Source organism: Melampsora larici-populina (assembly GCF_000204055.1).
Source record: "Melampsora larici-populina 98AG31 unplaced genomic scaffold MELLAscaffold_1, whole genome shotgun sequence".
Lineage (NCBI taxonomy): Eukaryota > Fungi > Basidiomycota > Pucciniomycetes > Pucciniales > Melampsoraceae > Melampsora > Melampsora laricis-populina.
In genome coordinates this window covers 811,256-836,223 of record NW_006768765.1, presented here as the reverse complement: position 1 = coordinate 836,223, position 24,968 = coordinate 811,256, and the positions used below count along the sequence as shown (strand labels likewise).

At 38.3% G+C, this 24,968-nt stretch overlaps 5 protein-coding genes across 5 annotated transcripts; 2 read left to right on the top strand and 3 right to left on the bottom strand.

The window, feature by feature from the left end:
• Window positions 1-6: 6 nt before the first annotated feature.
• Window positions 7-829, top strand: MELLADRAFT_70401 (uncharacterized protein; the record flags this gene model as incomplete). Its single annotated transcript, XM_007404062.1, has 2 exons — window positions 7-348; window positions 414-829. 2 exons carry the CDS (start codon window positions 51-53, stop codon window positions 626-628), a joined length of 513 nt encoding a protein of 170 aa, XP_007404124.1.
• A 59-nt stretch (window positions 830-888) lies between these two features.
• On the bottom strand, window positions 889-2,144 carry MELLADRAFT_86782 (uncharacterized protein; the record flags this gene model as incomplete). Its single annotated transcript, XM_007403489.1, has 5 exons — window positions 889-1,225; window positions 1,303-1,670; window positions 1,753-1,832; window positions 1,932-2,093; window positions 2,138-2,144. 5 exons carry the CDS (start codon window positions 2,142-2,144, stop codon window positions 889-891), a joined length of 954 nt encoding a protein of 317 aa, XP_007403551.1.
• Window positions 2,145-3,015: 871 nt separating this feature from the next.
• MELLADRAFT_76245 (uncharacterized protein) lies at window positions 3,016-4,840 on the bottom strand (the record flags this gene model as incomplete). Its single annotated transcript, XM_007403488.1, has 3 exons — window positions 3,016-3,449; window positions 3,547-3,662; window positions 3,763-4,840. 3 exons carry the CDS (start codon window positions 4,838-4,840, stop codon window positions 3,285-3,287), a joined length of 1,359 nt encoding a protein of 452 aa, XP_007403550.1.
• A 300-nt stretch (window positions 4,841-5,140) lies between these two features.
• On the bottom strand, window positions 5,141-8,878 carry MELLADRAFT_114809 (family 57 glycosyltransferase; the record flags this gene model as incomplete). The annotated part of the gene is made up of 4 exons (XM_007403487.1): window positions 5,141-6,675; window positions 6,825-7,436; window positions 7,501-8,017; window positions 8,160-8,878. The coding sequence occupies 4 exons, from the start codon at window positions 8,788-8,790 to the stop codon at window positions 5,271-5,273; spliced, it is 3,165 nt and encodes a 1,054-aa protein (XP_007403549.1).
• A 670-nt stretch (window positions 8,879-9,548) lies between these two features.
• Window positions 9,549-12,144, top strand: MELLADRAFT_23953 (uncharacterized protein; the record flags this gene model as incomplete). Its single annotated transcript, XM_007404063.1, has 11 exons — window positions 9,549-9,627; window positions 9,719-9,777; window positions 9,850-9,901; window positions 9,976-10,067; window positions 10,138-10,232; window positions 10,295-10,584; window positions 10,651-11,206; window positions 11,390-11,523; window positions 11,607-11,783; window positions 11,865-11,970; window positions 12,054-12,144. Coding segments are annotated over 11 exons (1,731 nt in total), but the record flags the coding sequence as incomplete, so codon positions are not given.
• Window positions 12,145-24,968: the final 12,824 nt, after the last annotated feature.

The window sequence follows — 24,968 nt, the reverse complement described above, 5'->3', positions numbered from 1 at the left end:
GAATCTGTTTATCAAGTTCAATAGATTTACAATTCACATCCATAACGATCATGTTTCATTTCATACACAAATTCTTGACCCGATTTCCAAATTATTTTTCATCTGATTTCTTAGAATTAATTAATCCAATTTATTATCCTCCTATATTTAATTCTCCTCATCTATCTAATTCTTTAAATGATTTATGGAGTCATAGATGGCATCCAATCTTAAAAAGATCTTTTTTAACTTTAGGTGGTAAACCTACTTTTTGGTTTTTTAATCAATTCTTAGGATTGAATTTTAAACTTTCTCAACTTGCTGGTTTGATCGGTACTTTTCTTGCAAGTGGAATCTTACATGAATATGGTAAGTTTTTATTACATGCCTAAATCATCCCAGTTCGAAACTAACTTTTCGTGTGATTTTCTCAGCTGTCTTTGCTTTACTACATCCAGTTAATCCATTAGACCATCTCTTTGATCATTCTCCTGCTCTATTATACTACTTCATAGCTCAATCTTTAGCTATCATCTTTGAAAGTTTCTTACCCAAGAAATTCTCTAGAGTCTTCTTTATTGTCTTTTCAATGTGGATTTGTAAACCGTTTATAAATAGATACATTCTTGATGCCAAGATTTTAGATTGATAACCATAAACTCTTTTCTACTTTTATTTCTCAATTTCATTGTTTTCTTTTCTCTTCTTTCTCGGACGCGCCAAACACCAAGCATCATGTTTGTATTATAAGGTTTTTTTTTCATGATTTCATCATTCATTTTCTCTATCTTGTATTGTTGGTTGTAGAGTTTTGCTGCTTAATAACAATCGCATCCCAATTCTTGCTTACAAAAAAGACACCGAGTATTTCCCTAAACCAAACGGTTCCAAACTTCGTTAATTTCTGATTCAATTTGATTCATTCATCAATTTCAAACATCCTTCTAAAATCCATTTCTCCTCCACCATCAACTCTTTTACACACCCACCTAAGCCTTCCCCTTCATTACCAATCCACCAATCCGATCGATCTACTAAACTCAAATCAATCTCTTCAATCAATTTTAAACAAATCTTTTCAATCGTTCCTTTAATTTGATCTTCAACATTTAAACTACATTCATCTTTTTCACCATTAATGATCTCATACCAATTCGAAAGTTTCAGAGATGGACAATACAGTAATCGTAAGGCGGTTAAGGTACGATAAGATGGACCGATCGGATTGGATTCAATGGTATAATCTCTACGAAAAAAAACAACTTATGGTATTAAAACTCGCGATTCTTTTGAGGATCATCAAAATGGAAATCATCAACCCACTTCCAGTACGTTGAATCCTTCAAAACCGACAATTTCTGCACCCCATCATCATGATCATCCTCAAACAAACCCAAAACCTCTCTAGTAATCTCAACCGAATTCCAACCATTTGAAAACTTTGGTCGAATAAGAAACCCATACTCTGACCAAAGTGTTAGATTACTATGAGACCCATAGGAAAACAAAATCTCATCACCTTTTCGATGTGAGAGAGTAGGATGAAGGGTAGGTGATCGGGAGGTTTGGGATGATATGATTAAGCGTTTGGTGCTTGGGGATGTGAATTGGTTGAGCGGATGGGATGAGTATAAGCTGAATGTGTTGGGAGTGCAGATTGGTTTCACTTTGCTTGAGAGGGTGTAATTTACCTTTGGTTTAAGTCAGATGAAAAAACGGAGGGTTTGTAAGCCTTTTTGGAATTGAAGTCGGATTAATGAATGGGTGACTTACCATGTCGATGACGGGTGCTAAGGTGATATTGTCATCATGATCTTTGAGTCCTAGATCGAACCAAAGGCACCTTGTATTGACTTAAAAATATAAGAAAATCAGTCATCAGAATTGCAAAACCGTACGAAGAAACACGCACACAGCGACCAGAAAAGATAGTTTGAAAGAAGTGAACGTACCATTTAACCAACCCCAAAGAAATTCATCTAAACTCATGATTTCTTCATCTTGGATGCTCGAAACCGATTTCCAATCGATCAAAAACCTCCGAGTCACCTCATCACACTTGACTTTCATTGACCTTGTCATCCATTTCAAACCACTAAACTTTCGATCTCTAACTTCGCAAGAATGATCAGAAAGATCAAATCGAATCGAGTTGAACAAATCATAATCAGAAAGTTTGATACGACGTAGATCACCTAACCGTGATTCTAGAATTAAACATAATGGAATCTCATCAAATGATCGAGGTAAAGTATGAATGTAATCTTGAAATGGATATTTTTTTGTAAATCTTCGATTCGGATGATGGTTTGATAAGTAATAAGATATGGTTTGAAAGGAATTTAGTTGGTATGGTTTGAGTGGATCTTTAAATGAATTAGGTAAAGTGTTCAGGTTTAATAAAGCTTGGTTTGGAATCGAAATGATCGGTGTTCCTTCCTAGATAGATATACGTAAAAGAATTGTAAATGATTAGATTTTGCAAGAATTGGTTTTGATAGCTGGTTTAAAAGTTACCTTGATATCTTGATTAGCTACTAAAGTTCTTTGATGATCTATACTAGAAAGAAAAAGAATTGATTAGAACATGAGTTTTAGACTTTAAGATGAATTGATTTACTTTTTGGATTAATGATTAAGTTGACTTTGATTTGATTTGGATCGATAGAATGTTCTTGAGTTAACCAATTTATGAGTGAGTTCCAATTGGATTGATGATCAATAGCATTATCATCCTTTGACATTAAGCTTGAGAATGAGATTGAATCCTGAGTTGTTCTAGTAAAACAGAAGAATCGAATCTTAGAATCTGTTTTGTTTTGAAGGAGATGGTGCTGTTGTTGTTGTACTTACTTTTTAGATTCTGATGAACCACTTTCTTGTGTTTAGAAACCTATAATACATAACATCTCCTCACTTTCATCACCATAAACCACCTCATCAAATTTTTACCAAAACTCAAACACAGTTCTCAATACATTTCTTGATTTATCTTTTTTTTCCATCATTCAAAAAATCATTCAAAAAACGATTCCCTTTCAAAAAAAATCGTAAATAAGAATTCCAAAAAAAAAGAAAGAGTCTAATAAATGAAAATAAATCAATGACAACAAAATGAAAAAACCAAAAAAAATCTAAAGACCAAGAAAAACAACAACTTCGAATCCCAAAAACCCCTCACAATATATAAAACGAAGAAAAAAAAAGAAACCCATGATACAATAAAAACCATTAAATATATATATATATATATACTCAAAGAGATCATCCAATTTGTTATATAAGATTTTTGTTTTCCTTCTTCCTCAAGGTTCAATCGAATTTCGAATCAATAATCTAACATTATTTAACCAAACCTTTAAATAAATCAAGTAAGATGGATCACCTGTACCTTCGTTCCATTGGAATCCCAAGTTTAATAAAGTTTGAATGTCTTTAATTTCGACTTCTAATTCATGTTGAACTTTAACCTAAATCAGAAACCCCCAAAAAAGAAACCAAACCAAAAAAAAACATGAATGAATGGTCCTTAGAGAAGAGGTTTAAAGAGAGAGAAAGTGGGTTTACGTTGGGATCATCTGTTTTGACTTGAGTTAAATCGATTTGACAAATTTGATGTTCGTATGATAATCTATCTTTGATTCGACGATAATGTGGTAAAGCATCAGGTGGTGGTAAAGGAGCTAATCAAAAACCAAAATCATTTCCCAAGATCCATTAGATTTCCATTTTCCAAAAAAAAAGAAACTCTCTCTCTATTGACAGAAAAAGAAAAAGACTGACCAGGTCTTTCAAGATTCACCGATACTCTAAAATCAAACAATCTAGAAGGACAAGTGATATCCAATGAACCTAATTTCAACTTAACAATCGATTCTTTAATTTCTCCATTCCCTTGTGATTTAGTCACTCTAATCTGATGATCATAAAACTCATCAATATCTTTCGAATGTGAATACTTAATCTTAGATCCCAAATAATGAGCTTCATTAGTTTCCATAACTCTAAGATTTAATAATTCATTAAACGATCGATGTTGTGATTCGGTCATGTTAGTTTCAAATCGATTAGACTCTAAATTAATTAAAGCTGATTCGTTTTCTACTGGGAAATACATTCGTTCGTCTACAGTTCCATGCTTGGGTTTGATCGTGCCTAGTTTAGCTTCTACTTCTATTAAATGTCCTTCGTTCCTTTCACAGTATGGTTTAGCATGTTTCCATATAAACCGTCCGATGGATGCTACAAAATCATCATATGCTCCGATACCAAAGATCGATTCTTCTAATCCTTGTAACGGATTAGATGGTTCTAGATTCATGGAGAGATTAGGTGGAATAGGTTTGATAGGTTCTGGAAGGAGTTCTTGATGGGTATTTGAATGATGATCTGATTGAATGAATTGATTAGTAGATAAAGAGATTGGTTTTTGAGGTTCAGGATTCGAAAGAGTAGGCGTGATGGAAGGAGGTCTAGAATGATCAGATGATTGATGAGATTCAGGGATCGAATGATTATAATCAGATGAATCTGATTCTTGTCTGATAGAAGGATTAGTAGTTGAATTTGATAAGATGATAGGATGTGATACACTACGATGTGGATTGATAAGATCGGTTGAAGTAGTAGATGGTCTTGAATGAGATAATGATAGCTTTTGATGAGATAGATTTGGAGAATTGTTTTCGGAATTAGATTGATAAGATGAATGTGAATTTGAATTTGATTTGAAACGTTTAGATGGACGTGAATGATGGATTTGATTTGAAGGTGGTAAAGGTGAAGAAGGATTAAGTAAAGAAGCCAGTGATTTACTTGAAGTTGATTTACTTGTAGTTGATTGGCTTCTGATTGGTTCCATGGTGTTTTAATTTTATTTTTTTTAAATAACTTTTCTTCTAAAATTGTATTTATCTTCTCAAATCAAATCCAATCTGAAAATCAAACTCGATTCTGATGCTGATGCTCAAATATATGCGGTCAATCTGATTCTAATTTCTGATCGATGACACGTCTCCAAATCAATCGATCCATCTATAAACATATTCTCACCATCTATAAACATATCCTTCTCACTCAACCTCACTTCATTTAAAATTCTACATCCATCAAATCAACTCATCACACTTCTCAATCAAATCATCATCTACGGCAAAAATCAAACAAAAAATCAAGTGATCTTGTACGTAGTGAAACCAAATGCATAATAAAATCAAAAAATAAACATAAAAATTAAATGAATGAATGAAAAATCAAATCAGAGAAAGAAAACCAAAAACCACTGATCAACTTTATCTTCTACTTGGAGGTCCATTCACCAAATCCAATGCATCAACATATCCACCCACCAAATTCATATTCATACTCATACTCAACTTCCTACTCCCTCCTCCTGCCCCTCCTCCTGTTCCTCCTGTAACACTAGCATTAGCCAAATTAGCTTGTAATCTCAATTCTTCTCTTCTTCTTCTAATCGCTCCTTCTCTACTCTGTCTCAAAGCCATCTCCCAATCTTGTTCAACCACTTCAATCTTTCGACTCATCCTTTCTCCATCATTCATCGATTCTTCTCCTTCTTCTTCTCGACTGGTTTGGATCCTTTCAATTGGAATCTCTTCTTCTTCTTCTTCTTCTTCTCCTTCCTCTCCTTCTTCTTCCTCTCCTTCCTCTCCTCCTTCTTCTTCCTCTCCTTCTTCTCCCTCTTCCTCTCCTTCTCCTCCTTCTCCTTCTTCCTCTTCTCCTACTCCTTCTTCTCCTTCCACTTCTTCTTCTCCCTCTTCCACTTCTTCTCCTTCCACTTCTTCTTCTCCTCTATTAGCTTGAATTTGTTCAACTTCAACCTCTTCACCTAAAGATGATCTTCTCCCATACCCTTCTTCCTTCACCAACATCCGTTGTGGTCTATTCTGCTGCAGCTGATAAGAACTTCCACTCCCAGTCGTACCAATCACAGCTTGTTCAGCATTCACTCGATTTCGAATCCGATTCATCAATTGATCAGCTCTAGGACTACTAATCATAGTCTTAAGTTTCAAATTCGTTCGGATCTGTTGAGAGTTCATCAAACTAGTACCACCTAACGATCTAGACCGGATCGGTCCTCTTTCATTCGTCGATAAAAGTGAATGGATCGGTTTTTTAGGTCTAGCTTGTAAACTGGTGGCTCGTTTAGTTTTACTTCCTTCTCGACTTATTTCTTCTTCTTCTTCTTCTTCTTCAATAAACTTGATTTCTGGATTCGAAATACTATCGATTCTTGAATGCAAACTAGGTACCGGTTGAGGTTTCGATCCTTTTGATAAACTTGATGATCTTGATACCAATTTAGTAGATGATGATGATGATGTACATGTTGGTCTGGTGTTTGAATTCAATGGTTTCTTCGTAAATCCAATCAATCCCCATCCTTCTTCTATTAACCTATGTAATGACCAAAGATAACTTAATCCGAAAATACTAAAACTTAAACTTAAATTCATCACAATATAAAGATCAGGTAATCGATCAGGTGCTTTAATCATCAATTCACTCAAATGAATCAATCCTATCAAAACATAACTTATGATCGTTAAATAATCAATAAAACTCCATTGGGCCAGTTTTTTAATCGGATTATAACCTATTAAATAATTATATAAAACTTGTAATGTAACGTATTGCCAATGTAAATTATCTTTTTGAAGTAATGGCCACATACTTTCCAAAAAAAATCACAAAGTTAATCAAATTGAAATGAAAAATCAAAAAATCAGTTCATAAATTCAAACTTTTGACAATTTATCGACACAAACTCGTCCAAACGAACTAAAACAATCAGAATATCCGAAAACAAACCTTGAGCGTACCTGAAACAAGCCACATTACTAATCAATCCAGTCCATTGCCCATCAGTATTAAGATCGAATTGATTGGTGGCATGAAATTCTTGACTGATGATCATCATTAAAGGTAAGATGGGTAACAAGATTGTCTTTTCATGAACTTGAAATGAAAATAAATAAAAGGCCATTGATGAATTGAATAGACTCAAAGGTACTAATGATAAACTTCTAGGGATCTTCTTCATCATTGGCTTTTCAGTTTCGCTTTCTTCATTTCTGGCTTCAGATCCCAGATTCCAATTCACCCATATTACAATGATCATCCCAGGTAAGACAGCTAAGAGAGTCATCAATAAAGCCACTTTGGCTAACGTACTGACCTCTGCCAAACTTCGAAATTTGATGATCACATTCATTGCACACCAAAAGTTGGCTACCTTGTCTTCAAAAAGACCACGAGATAATGGAAAGATCCGATGAATCGTTTGAAGAATCGTACTAGGAAATGGAGCGAAGACGATGAATGGTAAGAAAACGACCAAGAGAGTGGTGATCGAAACAATCGCGATCTTGAAAAACAGAATGAGACCAGTTGTATGACGTAAATAGAGACATTTTCCAAACAAATAGGCAAATCTGTGAAAGAAACGAAATTCATCAGATGTATATCATAAGAAGATCTGATCGGCTCTTGACTCACATTGCAGGTGAGTAATACAATGCCATTTGTTTAAAACACATACTACAAACATATAAAGTTGCCCCAAGTAAATCACGATCAAGATGAAAACTAACGATCGCAGCCAACGTTAATCCAAGCATGATTGAGTTATATTGAAAATGACCATTATCAATCAAGATCAAATTCGGGTTCAAAAGTAATAACAAAGTTGAATGAATAGCGTTTGTGGATTTGGCTTTACTTTTAGAGATCGATCTTGAGCTGGCATGAGAAGATGAGTGATCTGATTGGTAAGTGTTGTAGGTGATGAAACAGTAGATGAAGACCACTGGGATCCAAATGATCAGATCACTTCCTAAGACTGTCCAACGTAGGAAATGCTTCAAAGAGTCGTGTAGATCACCCCAACCAGTGAGATCATCGGACGTGGGATGTGGAGGTCGGAGTGCGACAAAAATCGGATTGAAGATCCGACCGATATGAGCCAGGATCCAAGAATGATATGCTGTTAAGGGTGGATAATCTAGACCCCAATCTACAAGAATTGAATGGAGAGTTTGAGATCAGTTATTTGTGTTCTAAATTGTGAATTTGCCATACGAGCTTGTGATGATCTCAAGTAGTGAGAAAGAATAACTTGCAATTCAAATCGTAAAAATACCATTCTGAAATCTCACGATGTAGAGTTAATCCCATCCAATGTCGTTGAGCTTCCAAGTCTCCAAACAAAGGACCCTTCGAGAACCCACTATAACTACCTAGACTAACCGATAGTTTGACCAGTATGACCACTGCGATTGAAGACATCAAGATTTGGTGTTGAGGTTTTCCTGTTGAACTCCAGTATCTCAGAAGCCGAGCCAGAGGAGAGTTTGCGCCAGAAGCTTCTTCCATACGAGATTGAAGTGAGCTTGATTGTTGTTGTAAGAGACGAGATGCTTTTAAGAATCCTAATGAAGGTGGAGGACTTGGAATTGAAGTTAAGAGACTACTTGTGAGTGAGATCGAAGAAGAAGAACGTTTCAAAGGATCGTTTCTTAAGGTTCGTTTGATCGAGGTCATCTTTTGATTACTGTTACTTGGTTTCACAGAAAGTTTTTGATTAGATTTAGATTCATGATTTGAAGTTGAAGAACGAGCGTCTTGAGAAGAGTATGAAGTAGGGGTGAATTGATGAGAAGTTGAACTTTTGGTAGGTTTATGAAGTTGATAAGTAGGTTTTGAGATTTCTGATTTCGGTTTGTTTTCTTGTCGGTTTGAATTTGAGGAGTGTGATCCCTGATCTTGGTTTCTTGTTGAATGTAGCATCTTGAGCTGAAACTGATGAGAATGAGAGTGAGATTCTTGAAGGAATGAAATGAACTAGGTGATCATCATTATGCCATCGTCATTTGTGAAGAGCTGAAAGTTTGAGGTGGATCAGTAAAACTTGATACAAGTCTCTGAGTGATGACGTTGAAGAGACAAACTTAACTAAGTCCCTCTGGGAAGTACAAGTCGATTCAGACCTTCACTTTCAGCATCCAGACCCTGCCAACAGCAGCTAACCATTCTGCAACACACCCAGCCTCACATGATAAGTATAGCTCCGAGCTCGACGAACACGTTTTCTCCTGTTCCCCCTTGCTCGACAACAGTTGTGGTACAGCATTTCAGCCTCACACTACATTGACCGGCAGTAAACTTGCATATACACGTGGGGTGACAAAACCCTGGTGACTGCTCATGGGTGGATCCAGAAAACCGCCTTTGGAACTGCTCCCGCTGGTAAACCCCTAGCGATCGAAGGCTTCACGTTACCCTTCTGGGCTTGATCGTCGACCCATGAAACACGCTGCTTCGTACACAGGGGCATTAATTTTACCCCGATGCGCTCGAAGCGTGCGATAAGCAACTTGGGATTTTGTTCAATACAATTATTTCTACCTTTTCACTTGGTCAGAAGTTCCCTGAGCATCCGGTTTTCTGTTCATTATTGACCTCAGTGTAAGAACAACAAGTCATCATTGAAAGCGATGAAGTCAAATACGCTCAGCTCAGCCTTGTGCCTCATCTTGGTATCAACATTCCTTTCGACTACCATTCAAAAGAAATCTGAAAGCACAGATGCGTATGACTATATCGTTGTGGGCGGAGGCACGGCTGGTGAGCACTTTCAACCGCACCATACATCTTTTACCACCAGACCGACATATTGACAATAGACATTGACTATCGGGGACCTACCCACTCTTAGGTTTGGCAGTTGCATCACGGATTTCAGAAAATAAAAACATTTCGGTCTTGGTCCTGGAGGTGCATAAAGGATTCCTTCTTTTCAATAAACAGCGCGAGATCGGAGAGATTAAATCTTGGGATAATTTCTAGGCAGGCCGAAATGGACTGAACAACACCGGAATATCTATACCTAGCCTCACCGGTGAGAATCCACCTGGTCTAGGGGCAGGAGTAGTATTAAAACTCACTGTGAATATATTCTTCTGGCACTGGCAGGTAGTACCTTCCGGTCGGAAATTGATTGGAACTACACGACCGTTGCACTGAGTCAAGCAGGGAACCGCACCATGATTTATCCTCGGGGTAAAGTGAGTCACATTGCGAAGAAAAGCCCGATAGAAACTTGATCATGATTTATATCATCAATGTCGTATTTAGGTTTTAGGCGGCTCCTCGGCAATCAACTTCATGGTCGCCACAAAAGCGTCTCGTCCGGATTATGATACTTTTGAATCACTAGGGAATCCAGGATGGTACGTTCCTTAGCCTATGAGACCACAACGTAGAACCTGATAAGATCCATTCGGATGCGTAGGGGATGGGCCGAATTCGATAAAGCTTCCCGAAAGTCTGAAAAGTTTATAGCCCCACCTGCCACCACCAACTTTACGTTTGCCGCCAGATACCACGGTACACAAGGACCCGTGAAAACGACTTTTCCAAAGTATCTTCCTCCAAGTGTGCAGAGTTTTTTTCTGGCGGCTGGGAGTCTTAGACACGCTCGAAAGCTACAAGATAGCTTTGAAGGAGCCTTGGAGGGTCCCTACTACTTCCCGTCGACAATCGACGAGAATGCTGAGAGGATGACAAGTGCAAAGGCTTATTGTAAGTGCAACTTTGACATCTGACATGCGTAGCACCTTTTCTGATGTTCAATTGTCTCTGCCCAAGATTTCCCCATTGCTTCTCGTTCAAATCTGGCGGTCCTCCTGGATTGTGAGGTTGATCGGCTCATTGTATCAAAGTCAGACGGCGGCAAAGTCAATGTCCAAGGCGTTGAATACTCAGTTCACGGGTCGAAAAAAAAGGTCTTGGCCCATAAAGAGGTCATCTTGAGTGCCGGGTCCATTGGCACACCTGCCATCTTGGAGCGCAGTGGGATGGGTGACCCGGCAATCTTGAAGAAGTTTGACATTCCGGTTGTCCTCGACCTTCCTGGTGTCGGATCAAATCTGGCAGATCATGCAGTGGTCTTCAACACTTATCAACTTAAAGACGGTCTCACCTCTGGAGACAATCTTCAGACCAATCCTACTTATGCGGCCGAACAAATGAAGCTCTATAATGACAAACGCGATGGTATCATGACTCAGGTCAACCCGCTCTTGGATTATGAGCCATTGAGTCGAATTTTAACCAAAAAAGAATTGGATGAAGGTTTGAAGATCTTAAAAAGTAACTCATCTACCTTACCCCAACCAATCTTTGACGCTATCAATGCACAGCTGTTGCATGGAACCCCTATAGAATTCATTGTCGCAAACGGAGGCTTGGTCAGTTTGCAGCGGTCCATGTCCTCAAATTATCATACTAAAAGAGATTATCTTCTATTGCGAACAGTCTTTCATCGGATCGGCTAAACCTCCGAATGCTTCCCTGTACGTGCTTTAAAAGTATCACGATCTAAAAGTCTCAACGTGCAAAATTCTGACACATTCATCAACACCAGTATTGCGCTAGGTACCTCTCTACAATACCCCTTGTCACGCGGAACATCGCACATCAGTAGCCGTGATCCAACAAAGCCGCCCCTGATAGATCCTGGTCAGTCAAAGCTGTGGTGTGATGAGTGCATGGGATGGAGGAAGATTGTGTCATATTGAAACTTTCTCTTTATCCTCTTGAAGGATATTTTAGCCATCCCTTTGATCTTTGGCTTCTTGCCAAGGCAACCAAATATTCCAGAACGATCATGACAAATGCAGCTTGGAGTGGAGTTATTTCAAAAGAATTTACTCCTGGTTCCGCAGTGAAGAGCGATAAAGATTGGAAGAAACACGTGAAAGACAGCTCCTCAACTACTTGTTCGTTTTTCAAGACTGAACAAGCCATCTTTGATCTCACACTGATGTGTTTTACTACCGGTGTAATTTTGGTATTTTCAGATCATGCAGTTGGAACCGCGGCAATGCTGCCGCGAAAGCTCGGTGGCGTGGTAGACCCGGAATTGAAGGTCTATGATGTAAACAACTTGAGAATTGTTGACGCTAGGTAACCTTTCATTCACTGCATCATCCTCGATTGAATTTCTAGTTTGATTAAAGGACATTTTTTCCATCCTACAATTTCTTTAGTGTATTTCCAACGCAGATCGCCGCACACCCTTCAATGTCCGTCTACGCACTCGCTGAGCTTGCAGCATCGAAGATCTTGAACCCAGCAAAATCAGCCAAAGAGAATCCAAAGCCAAAAACACGATAATCTTCCTTGCCGCTGTGATTTTAAGTACTACAGCCCATTCTTTGATAAAATTTCTGCATATCAATAATTCTCTCTTTACCTAGACCAATAACGTTCACGTCTTGATTTGATGAGAGACAGAATCAGCCATGTTGGTACAATTGAGATGTGAAATCTCTTGACGCGTCACTTAGATCATGCGCTTATAATCTATTTGCTTACTTCATTTGTTTAAGTAAGATTGTCAATGAAGTCACAATGTTTAAGTAGATTACTTGTGATTTACTATTGGACCCTTTCTCTCATCAAACTTATAAATCATTTCCTTGACAATGTTCTTTTCATCCAGATTGTTCTTTTGTCTCAATCAGTGTGCACCTTAGTTCCAAAGCTGACACCCTTGAACAATCTTAGGTGTAAGTTATTATGATGTTATAGTTTTATTTTGTTGGATATGGAAATCAAACTTATAAATCATTTTCTTGACCATCTTCTTTTCATTCAGATCATTCTTTTGTCTTGATCAGTTAGGGTATCACATATGCTAGAACTGTTGTCACAGTTGACTTGGATTTCTAAACATCTGGCCCAAACTGTTGTGCTGCCATTCATAACATGGAAACCTACCTGGGGTGCCCTTTCAATTGAGTGCACCTGTCACTTGAAAAAGATCAATATATCTGCCAGGTGAAAACAAAACAAAACAATTCATGATTTTTTGTTCAATCAACTGCTTCACCATCTATAAATTTGAGGAATGCAAGGTCTACATACCATATGTCAACAACTCTGCAAGCCCATATCATGTCAATCATTCATTCACTGGACTCACCTATACAATTGTACATGAGCTGTCATACACAATCCTCACAACTACAAGAAATGTGGTCCTTGTTAGCCCTTGAATGCAGAAGATCAAAATTTCTTGGAGACAATCATCAAAAAAGAACCTTTTTGTTCTTGGATGAATTTAGGGAGAAGATATATGACTCTCAATGCAAGATGCCATCACATAGCACAGTTCAGTATTTACAGCTCAACAAGAGCTTTAAAACACCTGAGAAGGGATAATCAACCAATATATAACAAGTAGAAGTCGTCTAAGACTGCCTTCTTCAAAGAAACCAGCACAAGGTCACTTGCTGACCACTTTGTGATAAGAGAGAAAAAGATAAGGTACCACAGAATGATCTCAATACTATTATAAGTATTATTCCCAATTTCTAAAGCACAAAGACACAAAACATATAGATTACTGGCAATACTGTTGTAAGTATTATTCCCAAAGAAGACTTGTAGCCTTATCACACATGGATAAATTTCTCATTAATTTGAAGGGGATGATTTAAGTGACCTTGGTACAAATGTAGTAATTTAATAACAATTGAATACACTATGACAAAGGTATAAGATGAAGAAAAGGGGAACAAAAGCCTGTAAAATATCCATCATCAATATATATCATCTTTTATGAACACCCACAATAGTAAACAACCAACAAAAACCCCTCTGATCTAATTGTATGATGAAATGATTACTAATTAATGACTTTATTTAAGATGTGAAATTGATCATCATCAATTGATGTATATGTATAGATGATGGGCAGATCTTCTCACAGGGGGAAAACCGCTATCAAACCTCAACAATCTGCCCTTTTTGACTTCCATTATACAACTTCAGCCACCATCAATTTCTGCTTAGTGGATCTTACCAATCTGGAAGGCTTTCTTGCGCTTGGATCCTGTGCCAGTTACACTCCCAGCAAAAGGTAATTTTCCCAAGGAAAAAATGATTACATTTAATGCATTTTTAATCAAAAATGCTCATTTAATGCTGAATAATGCTGATTTAATGCTGATTTAATGCTGATCAAATGCATTTTCAATCATTTTTTGCTCTAAATGTATTCATTTTTTACTTGGGAAAATTACTTTATGCTGGTAGTGTTAATATTGGCATCAATTATTGAAATGTGGTCACTTTCCATCAACCGTAGTTTAGACATATGGCATATTTAGGTGAGTACATATGCCCTTTCACATTTCTTACTTTCCCATTGATTAACAATATCAGAATTGTTGACCATCATTTTCCTTATCTCATTGATTGATTTCCACCTAGTCTTTCAGACCTTTCAAATTGCTAAGCAACGTAGTTGTAAATCATCCAATCATGTCTAATCTAACCAAGCAACCAACCATTGAATTGTTTTTGTCTTCTGGATACAAGACCAACAATGGTCATCCAGCACCTCAACACTCCTCTCGCATAGTCACACCAGCAAGATGAGTCGCTGGGATGATCATTCCGTCATCTGACTCTTGCTGTGGATTGTTCAATGGGGTCCAAGATGTGAGAGACACCCATGTTCACCGACAACATGAACATTTGGTCTTGCTACCTGGTGATCATCCACCTTTTGGAACAGCACGTGGACAATCAACCATGGTTTCACACTCCTCATCTACCGTTACCATAACTTTAAGCCAATCTCAGTAAATTACTAATAGTCTTCTTTTATTCTTATGTTGATTCCTTTCTCCATTGTTCAATCATTTACATTCATTTTCCCTTTTATTGTGTTTAAGGGCCGTGGTCTGTTTGATGAGTCTCAAGATGAGAGGGACATGAACGTTCACCAACAACATGAACATTTGGGCTCTCTACCAGGGGCTCAACCACCTCACAAACCAGCCCGTGGACGTAGGGTTTCAGGCCTTTTGTCTGAGTGAGTCTAATCTTGCTTCCTTCTATCCTTTCTGTTATTGATCCTTCCATAACTCTTATTACTTATTAATTTGTAGCTTAGGTTTCAGGTACTCATTGAGGCAGATCACTCTCTGTATCAGATGCTGATAACAAGTCAATACATTCAAATCCAGTGGTAAGCAAAGATTTTTGTGACTTCAAACTTGGTACTGATTGCTTTGCAATTATAACCATCTCCAGATACCATTAGGTCCTCCAGAGGTAGATTTAGCCCAAGATTCAGATGAAGAGAACTTACGCATCAGGAAACGGAAAGAAAACTGGAAAAAGAAGAGTTTGATGACCCATTCATTTATTTTGAACCTCCCACCCATGCTAACAGCAATGTAAGTTCCTTTCTTGCTGCTCTTCCATTCCTTTCATTATATCCTATCATCATGAAACAGCCCAACTGATAGCTTGAATTGATTGGTAGCCGCTTGATCAACCCGGCCTATCCTACAAGTGCCGCATGTGCTTTGTACCCTTTCTGAAGGTTTACCCACCTTCAATGAAAGGTTACACCCTCACCCAAACTCATGCTTGACTCCTTTGATTTCTGGTCTCATCCAATTGAATTCACCTTATAGACCAATGTATGGTTCATTTCCAGGTGGGTATCATATGTATGGATTCTCACAACCGCTACATACCCTTCTTACCCAAACCCATCAGTTCAGCTTGAACACAGCAATATATAGCCTCTCATTGCAAGAATACATACCCAACCCCAACCCCAGGCATAGCCGCCCCCACCATTCCCCTTGACTCATTATACCCTCCTTGTTTTAAGTCTACCTACTTACGAATGTGTGTAACAAACCTAAATATCAACCCGTCAACAACAAGTTTATTGTATGCTACCTAGGTAGGACAACCTAAGTATCAACCCGTCAACCAAAAACCTCCCCCACTTATCACTTGTCAACTGTAAACACCCAACCCAATTAGGTACACCCACAGCTTGACTCCACTACTCTACCCAAATCCAACCCTGCATGCATCACATATCACTCTAAGCATTCCCAGTATCCCAGCATTGCACTTTGTTATTCATTCTTAACCTTGTTCCCATTTTTCAAATGGCCCCAAATTGTAACAAGAAGGCCAGAGTCTCAGCCTCCACAGGACCCACGACCCAACACACTCGAGCCGGAAATACAAACACCATTAAGCCTGACCAAGGTCGGAGCTTTACTACTATCACCATCATACTCTCTCTGTCATATATATTGCCCTTGCTGATTCTTGACTTGGCTGCCTTGACAGATGGAGACAATGCTGAAAAGTCTCAGTGTGACAGCCCTTTGAGTTACAAAAGTAAATTATAATTATTTGTCCCCATGATTTTGAGGCTGATCTTCAGATCTTCATTCTGCAACATAATCATATTCAGATTCAGATTCCAATATAGAGTCAAATGTATCCCTTGCGGAGGAACATGAGAATGGTCTGGTAATTTTCCCAATCAGAGTAATCCCCCTTTGCTGACCAATCATTATGTACCACAGAATCTGAACAGGATGATGTGGCAGCTGCGCCAACAAAGAAGTGCAGGAGACCCACCAAGATCAAGGATTCAAACTCAAAGATCGACCATGCTACCAAACTCCCTCATCCTGAGTAACCTGCTCAACCTTGTGATAATTTGGGGATTCCTCTAGCCAAAAATCCACCAGTAAAACCCACGCTTGGAAACTACCAAGAACTGACCAAAAGATGGAGTCCTACAGAGATCAAACATTACCACAAGTGCACCAAATCTAAAGGCAATAACCAAATTCCGCCGAGCATTCTTGGTGAAGCCCAATCACTTGGAGAGGAGCTGACAGTGCGCTTGGAATTTTTGTGTCTTTCTGGTGTGGTGATCTATTTATGGGATCAATCAAGAAAATTAATCATCATTACTTTATCAATATCAAGTTATTAGAAAACTTCAGTGTAGCAGAAAATTTGAAATGGGGGTTTTCAGATCAATTGAAGCTCTTATAGGCTTATGTGTAGTTATTGGCTCAAGATTATGTCATCTCATTTCAAATATATTCTTAAGATCATTATCGTTTACTTACAAAGTTATTACAAAAAGACGGAAAAAGCAAAAAAAATCAAAAATATAGGTATAAAGGTTGGAAAATGGTTTTTAGGGTATTAATAATAGAGTTATGACTTTTATGAGGTTAGAATATGAAAGAACAACATTTTATTATACAGTAACAATTTTAATCTTGAAGGTTGATAAGGGGAAACAGAAGTTATCATCAGAAAGGTACTTTTTCGAGGATGGTAAACAAGGGTTATACGTGTAGTTTACATAAGTAATGGTGGTAATAGTGGAAATTAAGGTTGCCAAGAGGATTTTCTGGGATTTTTGAGGTTATAGAAGATGATGTCATATTACATGAGCAAGAAAAAGAGAGTACAGTGCGTAAAGGCTAATCTCAACTACAGCTTTACCCGATCCCAATTGTTGGTCAAAGAAAAATCCAGACTTTTCAGCCGTGAGGAATGTGCTACAGAGGCAATACACACTCTCAAAACATCATTTTTTCACTCAATCCTTTCTCCTTATCATCCTGATCTGTTGATCCGTGTGGTATTTGGTATTTTCTTGCTCTATCTGACTTCTCAACTTTTGCCTTTTGATAATATCATTTGCATGGTCTTGTCATCCTTTCAATATGGTTACACTTTGAAACAAACAACTTGATCTTTACATTGTCTCAATCTTGACATCATATTGATCTTTGCCTTAACTTGACCCTTAACCTCAAAGCAATTTGTACCTTAACTCACTCTTTACCTCAGATTGATCGTTACAATGTCACGGTCTTTACAGTGTCATGCTCTTTACAAAGACTCATCTTTACATAGACTCAATCATTACAATTATCAATCTGCTCATCATCAGATAACCCATCAATCATCCCAGACACCCTACTCAAATGCTTTTGAAATTACTTGCACTTGGTGACTGCTTTTCATACTTCTTGTCTACAGATGGTGAGTGTTTTTTGCTAACTGATCTTGTGAGATTTCTCAAAGAGCTACTCTGCTCCCTAATTGCTCAGAGGAGCTGAAAGGTAGGATTGTAAGAACTTAAGCTAAGACCGTAAAGACTTAAGCTAGGACCCACAGGACATAATATAGGCTCTTAAGACGTAGGCCAGGTACTTAAGTACATAAGCCAGATACTTACACACATAAGCTAGGTACTTACACACATAAACTAGGTACCTAAGGGCTTAATTAGGTGGCTTAGGTATGGGTCCCAATTTTTAGGCTGGTGAAAAAGAAAATTGGGGGGGTCCCTGGGTCCTATGGACCATGGTATCAGAATCCTAGCCAGTCCCATGATTCCAGAACTATCACAAAAAGGTGTGAAAGGTTACGCCAATATCTATAACATTGAGTTTGAAATTCAAATTTATTTTGCCGGAGGACCTGTAGTTGAGATTAGCTTTTGCGCGCTGTAGCAGCTGTGAAAAGTGAAGAAAATGGGTGAATTTTGTCAAAAATGAAGGTTTTCAGCTCATTACATATGTCAAATGACATCAGATTGTGATGGTAGATAGCTCATTCAACGCAAAAGAGTAGATTACATAATCTACAAACTTTAAATCACTGGTAGAGGAGGTTTATGAAAAAAGTCATAAGGGAAATAAGAAATTGGTGTGAATCTCAAATTTACAGTCACAAGTCAGCATGTAACACCAAAAACCTTAACTTCACAACTCAATATCTTACTCATCACTCATCAGAAGGAGGTAACATGGGTGTGATAAATGAAAGATGTACTATAGTAGTTCAAAATTGGACCCCATCTGAAAAACATTGTAATCTCAAACATTGGTTTGCAGCTGGTTTACAAGGAAAAAATCACCTGTATTCATCTTAAGAAGTGCTGTACATTGAGTCATTGTGTCATGAATCACTTTTGGCTGTGAAAATTACATCATACATTAGTAACAAGATCATTACATTGCGTCATCATATGGTTTTTAGGGTTCTTTAGGCGGATTTGGCTGGTTTTTGAGGCTGTTGACTATTGTAGAGGTTGTTACATGTGGATATAAGTACTCCTTGATGATTTTGGGATTGTTTTTCCACTTTCTGCATCTTATACCTTTGTTGTAGTGTTATAATCATCATTTATTTACTATATTTGTACTAAGATCACTTAAATCCGCCCCTTCAAAGCAATGAGAAATTTATTCACGTGTGTTAAAGACTATAAGTCTCTTTGGGAATCGTACTTACAACAGTATTGCTAGTAATAAACATAGTTTGTGGAATTTGTGCTCTTAAAATCTGGGAATAATACTTACAACAGTATTGAGATATTTCTCTGGTGCCTTTATCTTTTTTTCTGTTATCACAAAGTGGTCAGCAAGTGCCCTTGTGCTGGTTTCTTTGAAGAAGGCAGTCTTTAGGCAACTTCTACTATATTACACGTAGTAGATTATCCCTTCTTAGGTGTTGTAAAGCTCTTGTTGAGCTTTAAATACTACACCGGCGGCATATCCTACGACACACTGAAATATGGAGTGTCAGTGACCTGCCCATCCATGTCTCTATTAGCTTGGGACAAGCCATGCTGACCTTATTCCTATTACCATCACCTCTACTTCAGCCATTGGGCCATCCACAAGGATGAAACCACCCTGTAACATGTATTTTGCAAATTCAGCAAGGTTGCCACGGAAGACAACATCAGTAAGTATTTCAACCACTCAGAGCACCCACTATGGTGACAGTGATTTATCGTAAAATTTGCATTCCTGAGCGCGAAATTTGATCATGCGTGATTTACCAAAGATGGTAACCGCATGAAATCCACTACGGGATGATGTTAAGTGTGATTTACCAAAGATAAATCACTGTGAATCAATCAGATCCACAGTGGTTTGATTTTGAAATGAATTTATCATAAACTCAATCCAAAAAGCCATTCACCAATGCCCGCTCCAAATTCCTTGAAAAGACATCGACCGTCTTTTGAAGTCTTCAAACGACAACGATGAGAAACAACAAGAATTTGACAGACTTGTCTTCTTCTTTGATAGGCCTCACACACCACCTCCACCACCTCGGAATTGAATCTGAATAGATCAAGATCGAGCTCAGTGTGCTGATTGATTGTATGATGACTATGTCACACCTGAATTTTTGAGGTGTCTCACAAAACTATAAGATGTAGGGTGATATTGCACATTCAGATTTCATTGTAGCAGAAATTTACAAGGACAACAAGAGTATTTCATGGTTAATTAATAATGATAATCTACACAAGTCGTGAGTAAAGTTGAAACAAGTAGAGTAAGGGTTGTTTTTATGATAGGAAAAATATCAACCCTTGATTGAAATCGATTCGATTCGAAGGATGTTCCAAAATATGGTGTATTGAAGTCGACTTTTGAGGATGAGGTTTGAAGTTTGAAGGCTGAGCTTTGGACTTGAAGTTTGAAGTGTTGAAGTTGAGGTTTTGAAGTTGAGGTTTTGAAAAATACAGTTGTTGATCGATTATCCTACGATAAATCAAGTCGTAGGCTTGCGTAGATCTGAACACACGGAGTGCAAGATTTGACGCGGTCGTACGGACTGCAGGTCTAAAACAGGTCCATAGTGGACCTGTGGGTATTTTAGTGTTACGGTAACGCTAAATCACGTCGTTAACGCAACCATAGTGGGTGCTCTCATTGTCCAAAATGGCTACTAAGTCCTGCCCTTGCTTTTCTCAGTGCCTCAAATGGAACTCAAAACCGGTGACAAAGAAAGTGATGTGATACATAACAAACACATGGCAACATACAACAATGTAGTATCTAATGCTTGGCAGGAACTTAAAACCACCCCCAATGTACACATTTTTGAAAAACCACTCTTCAATCACATCACACTTGTCATATCAAACAAGAATGACCCGGACAAAATCAAGCCTCACAAAGTCCTCAATGAAGAAGAACCACACTATTGATCCAAATTTGAAAGGCCTGTGAATGTCAACAAAGTTAAACACAAACTTGCTCTCAGTCATAATGCTAAACAGAGTTTTAAGTTTCAGGAGAAGGGCATACGGCAGATTGAACATATTCATACCTTAGTATGAATTACTTTTACTGTACTGATGTGAGTTTAATGTTAACATAGACTGTTTGTTTGTTTGTTTACCCAGCTTCAACTTGCGCACAAAACGTACGGCATGCATTTCCACCTCATGACCCTGTCTTGGAACTCAACAACTACCAACCCTATGGCTGGCTGGACCAAAGAGTTCAGCTCTGATCCGGTGTACCTCAGAAGTTTCTCATCTCCCAACCACCTCCTTGAGAGGTTTGATCGATCAGTCACCAGTTGCAATTTTGCCCACTCCAAGCAAAAAACCACTGGAACAAGTGCAAACGCCCAACTTTGTAAGGACTTCACATCAAATCTCAACAAGCTTGTTAGTAAGTCACATCACACAAGCTTATATGCATGGATGTGTAATACATCAAACATTGACCTCATCATCATCATGGCCTTCCAGTGAATCACCTTAAGAATATCAACCGTAAACTGCTCAAGCCAAGGGTACATATGCATCCAAAGACAAAGAACTGTGATGTCCAATTATGACACACCATTTTTTCAAATGGCATTCGGCTTGCAGTTGACCAGACTCCCAATTACAAGGTGACTCTGGACATGCTGTCTGCTGGCCCAGCAGCCATCATGAACAACAAAAGTATGATGCGCACTTGGAACAAAGATATTCTAGCCAGATGTTACCCTTTAGTCGTGGTTCCTGATGTGCCAGTGACCTGATGTGATTTTTAATCCTCATATCCTACCTTTCCATTCACAAAATTGAAATTTACTACCTACCCATATACAAAAACCCAATTTGTCAGAAGTCCGAATGCAATGTGAATCATAACAAATTCCCTCAGAACTCCTGACCAGCAGAGCAGCATGAAATGACTTGATACGGATTGTAATCTACGCAATAGAGCAATAAGAAACCTGGACAGACAGGTTTGAGATGTGAGCTCTATGAGTCTATCTCAAATAGATGAAATGAACAATGGAGGAAGGATCAACACCTTACCTGCAGGAAAGCAGGATACAAAGGAGAAAGTAAAAAGATTCTTGAGCTTTCAATTTCCAACGGTCATAACTTCTGACAAACTAAGAGAGAGAACAAGATAAAAATGAAAGGCTAATAAAGTGTAACACTATTTACCTGGACAGACAGGTTTGAGATGTGAGCTCTATGAGTCTCTCTCGAATAGATGAAATGAACAACGGCAGAAGGATCAATGCCTTACCTGCAGGAAAGCAGGATACAAAGTAGAAAGTAAAAAGATCAAAACAAGAGAGTGAGAACAGTCCAGATAATGTTAAGTGTAGTATGTAGAATAAAAAGACTTACTCTTGAGCTTTCAATTTCCAATGGTGAGGAGGAAAGAGAGAGCTTGAGAGGGTCAAGGTATATATGAAAAACAACCGCACACACATGACAAAGAAAAACTCTGATAAAACAGGGGTTCACACACAACCACAGGCACACAGACACGTAGATAATGATGACTATTCTCAAAGCGTAAAGACTCAGTTGGTTTTGTGGACCAATCCATCATACATTCCTAACCAACTATCCTGATTCAGACAGCTTCAAACATTGTATACCTATCCATCTCATGAAACCTGACATTCAGACATTCAACCATAACACATACTACAAAACTCTCTAACCCTGTACCCTCTTCAGCTTTATCACACAACTACCTCTTCCTTAAGTCGTGAAGTACTTGACCAAGATGCAATTTACAACAACACAGCAGGCCGCCACATCTCGTGTATAAAGCCAGATGCATGGCACACCCAATCATGTGCGCACAAGACAAGCTCAGCAATTATGTGTGCGCAATCACGTGGTGGGCCCGGGTTTTGAATTTTGGGCAGGCCCAGGCGCGGATTTTGACTGTTACAAAGGCACACCTATAGTGGGGGCGCAGAGGCGTGCCTCTGAGGTGTCACAATCCCCCAAAAATCAAAAAAAAGGTAAAAAACCTGCTAAACAACATCAGAAAGCACTTTTTCGTATTTCATAACAGTTCTGCTGCACATCTAATGAACATTTATTGAAGTAAATCATTGAAAAGATCCTCCTCATCCCAATCTTCATTCTCAGATCCCTCATCTAAAACAATAGCAACAGCATGTTCTGCTTCAACTCTAATATTGAATAATGTTAAATCAAACAGAGTGTCTATAAAACCACTCTCAGTAATATCCTCTTGGTCTTTTTCCTGATCCAACTCATCTTCACCATGAACTCTATTTTCAAACTCTTGAACTTGATCAAGATCTTCAAATTGAGGATCTAAATCTTGTAATTCATCAGTAGCAGCAGTTTGATTGTTATTGTTGATCAATTTGGCCACACAATTTGGTTGCTCAGATTCAAGGTCCATCTCAATTTGAGACATCATCTTTAAAGTTGAGACATCCATTCGAGGGCGCGACTTGGTCTTTTGAGAACCCATCCGCGAAAAGAGGCTTTCAACACCCGCAGCGTGGGGTACAATTTCTAAGAGCTTGATGGCAAACGACTTGAGCTCTTGAGTTTGTGGATTAGCTGATACCTTCAACCAGTAATTCATGGCAGATGAAGCTAAACAATAATCAAGATTAGTTACATTATCACATCCGATATGATCATGAGAAATCACAACTTGCCATCTGGAGGTATACAAAATGGACCCTTGGAGTTGTAGTATTGTAAGACTTGTGTGATGAGGTTTTTACATTCAATCTGTTTAAACTTCCAAACTTTCGCAATTTTGACTACAGCTCGCGTGAAGTAATTGATATCGTATTTTTGAGACGCAGCCATTTGACGAAACTGAGGTGTCAGGAAAAATCCAAGGATGTAGGCCGGTTCATCAAAGACTTTGCATTGCTTGTTGATTATTTGAATACAGTGAGACTTGAAAGTTGAATATTGAGCTTCAACTTTCATATCTTTGAGCTTTATGTACAACACAATCACCTTGCTCCAAACTTTGCCAACGGTAGTATTCGCACGTTCTAATTTTGCAATTGTATCAACAACTGGCTGGAGTACTCGGACTAAGAGATCATTTGAAGCAAAGTGAAGCCAATTGTAAACAATGTCCCAAATACTTTTCTTGATTGCAGGAGCGTCCGTTGATCAATTGATCAAAGTCTCAACACATTTCCAAAAACCGAGTTCATGTGATTGAACATACAGACAGACTTTGGAAAAAGAGAACCATTGAGTCTCGGAGAAAGTTTTGATTCCGTGTCCGACCTTCTCCATAACTCGCCAGTTCTCTAACCATTGCATCCAATAATGAGCTTTGGTAAAAAAATTGACTAGTTCTTTGTTGTTGGAGACTACTTCCTTCATGCTTGTATGCGACAGAATATCTTTAGTAACCAAGTTGATAACATGAAGACAGCAGGGTAAGGTGATGATCGCTGGATGTTCCTCAGCAATGATTTTCTATCATTTCACAAAGAGAGAGAAACATTCATGTGAGATCACAAGTCAGTGAAAAGAAACAAGAAGCACCTTGAAAAGTTGACTCACACGAAACGTGATTATAACTGATGGAGAATCAGTGACAACAGCACCGATCTGAAAGCGGAAAAGGTATTTTCAGAGGTATGACGCTTTTGATTCAGTTCGAGAACATCAATGAACTGCTTGACTTCGGTGCCTTGTAAAACTAAAACTGCGTATATACTATTTTTTGATACGTCAGTCCAGCCATCTAAAGTGATGGTCAAATTTGACTGTTTCGCCAATTTCTCTTTGATTGCTATCTTGTGTTTAGCATGTAAAATTGGAAGTACATTTTCCATCGTCCGATATTGAGGAGGAGGCTTGAATACACATACAGCTAGCATTTTTTGATAGTTCAAGAAAAATTTGTAGTGAAGGAATCTAAAGGCTACCTTCCCCGAGATGAGGCATTTCAAAAGCTCTTCATCGAGATCAGCTAACTTGGCCTTGTTGTACGTTCTGAAGTGATGCAGTGAGCTGAAAT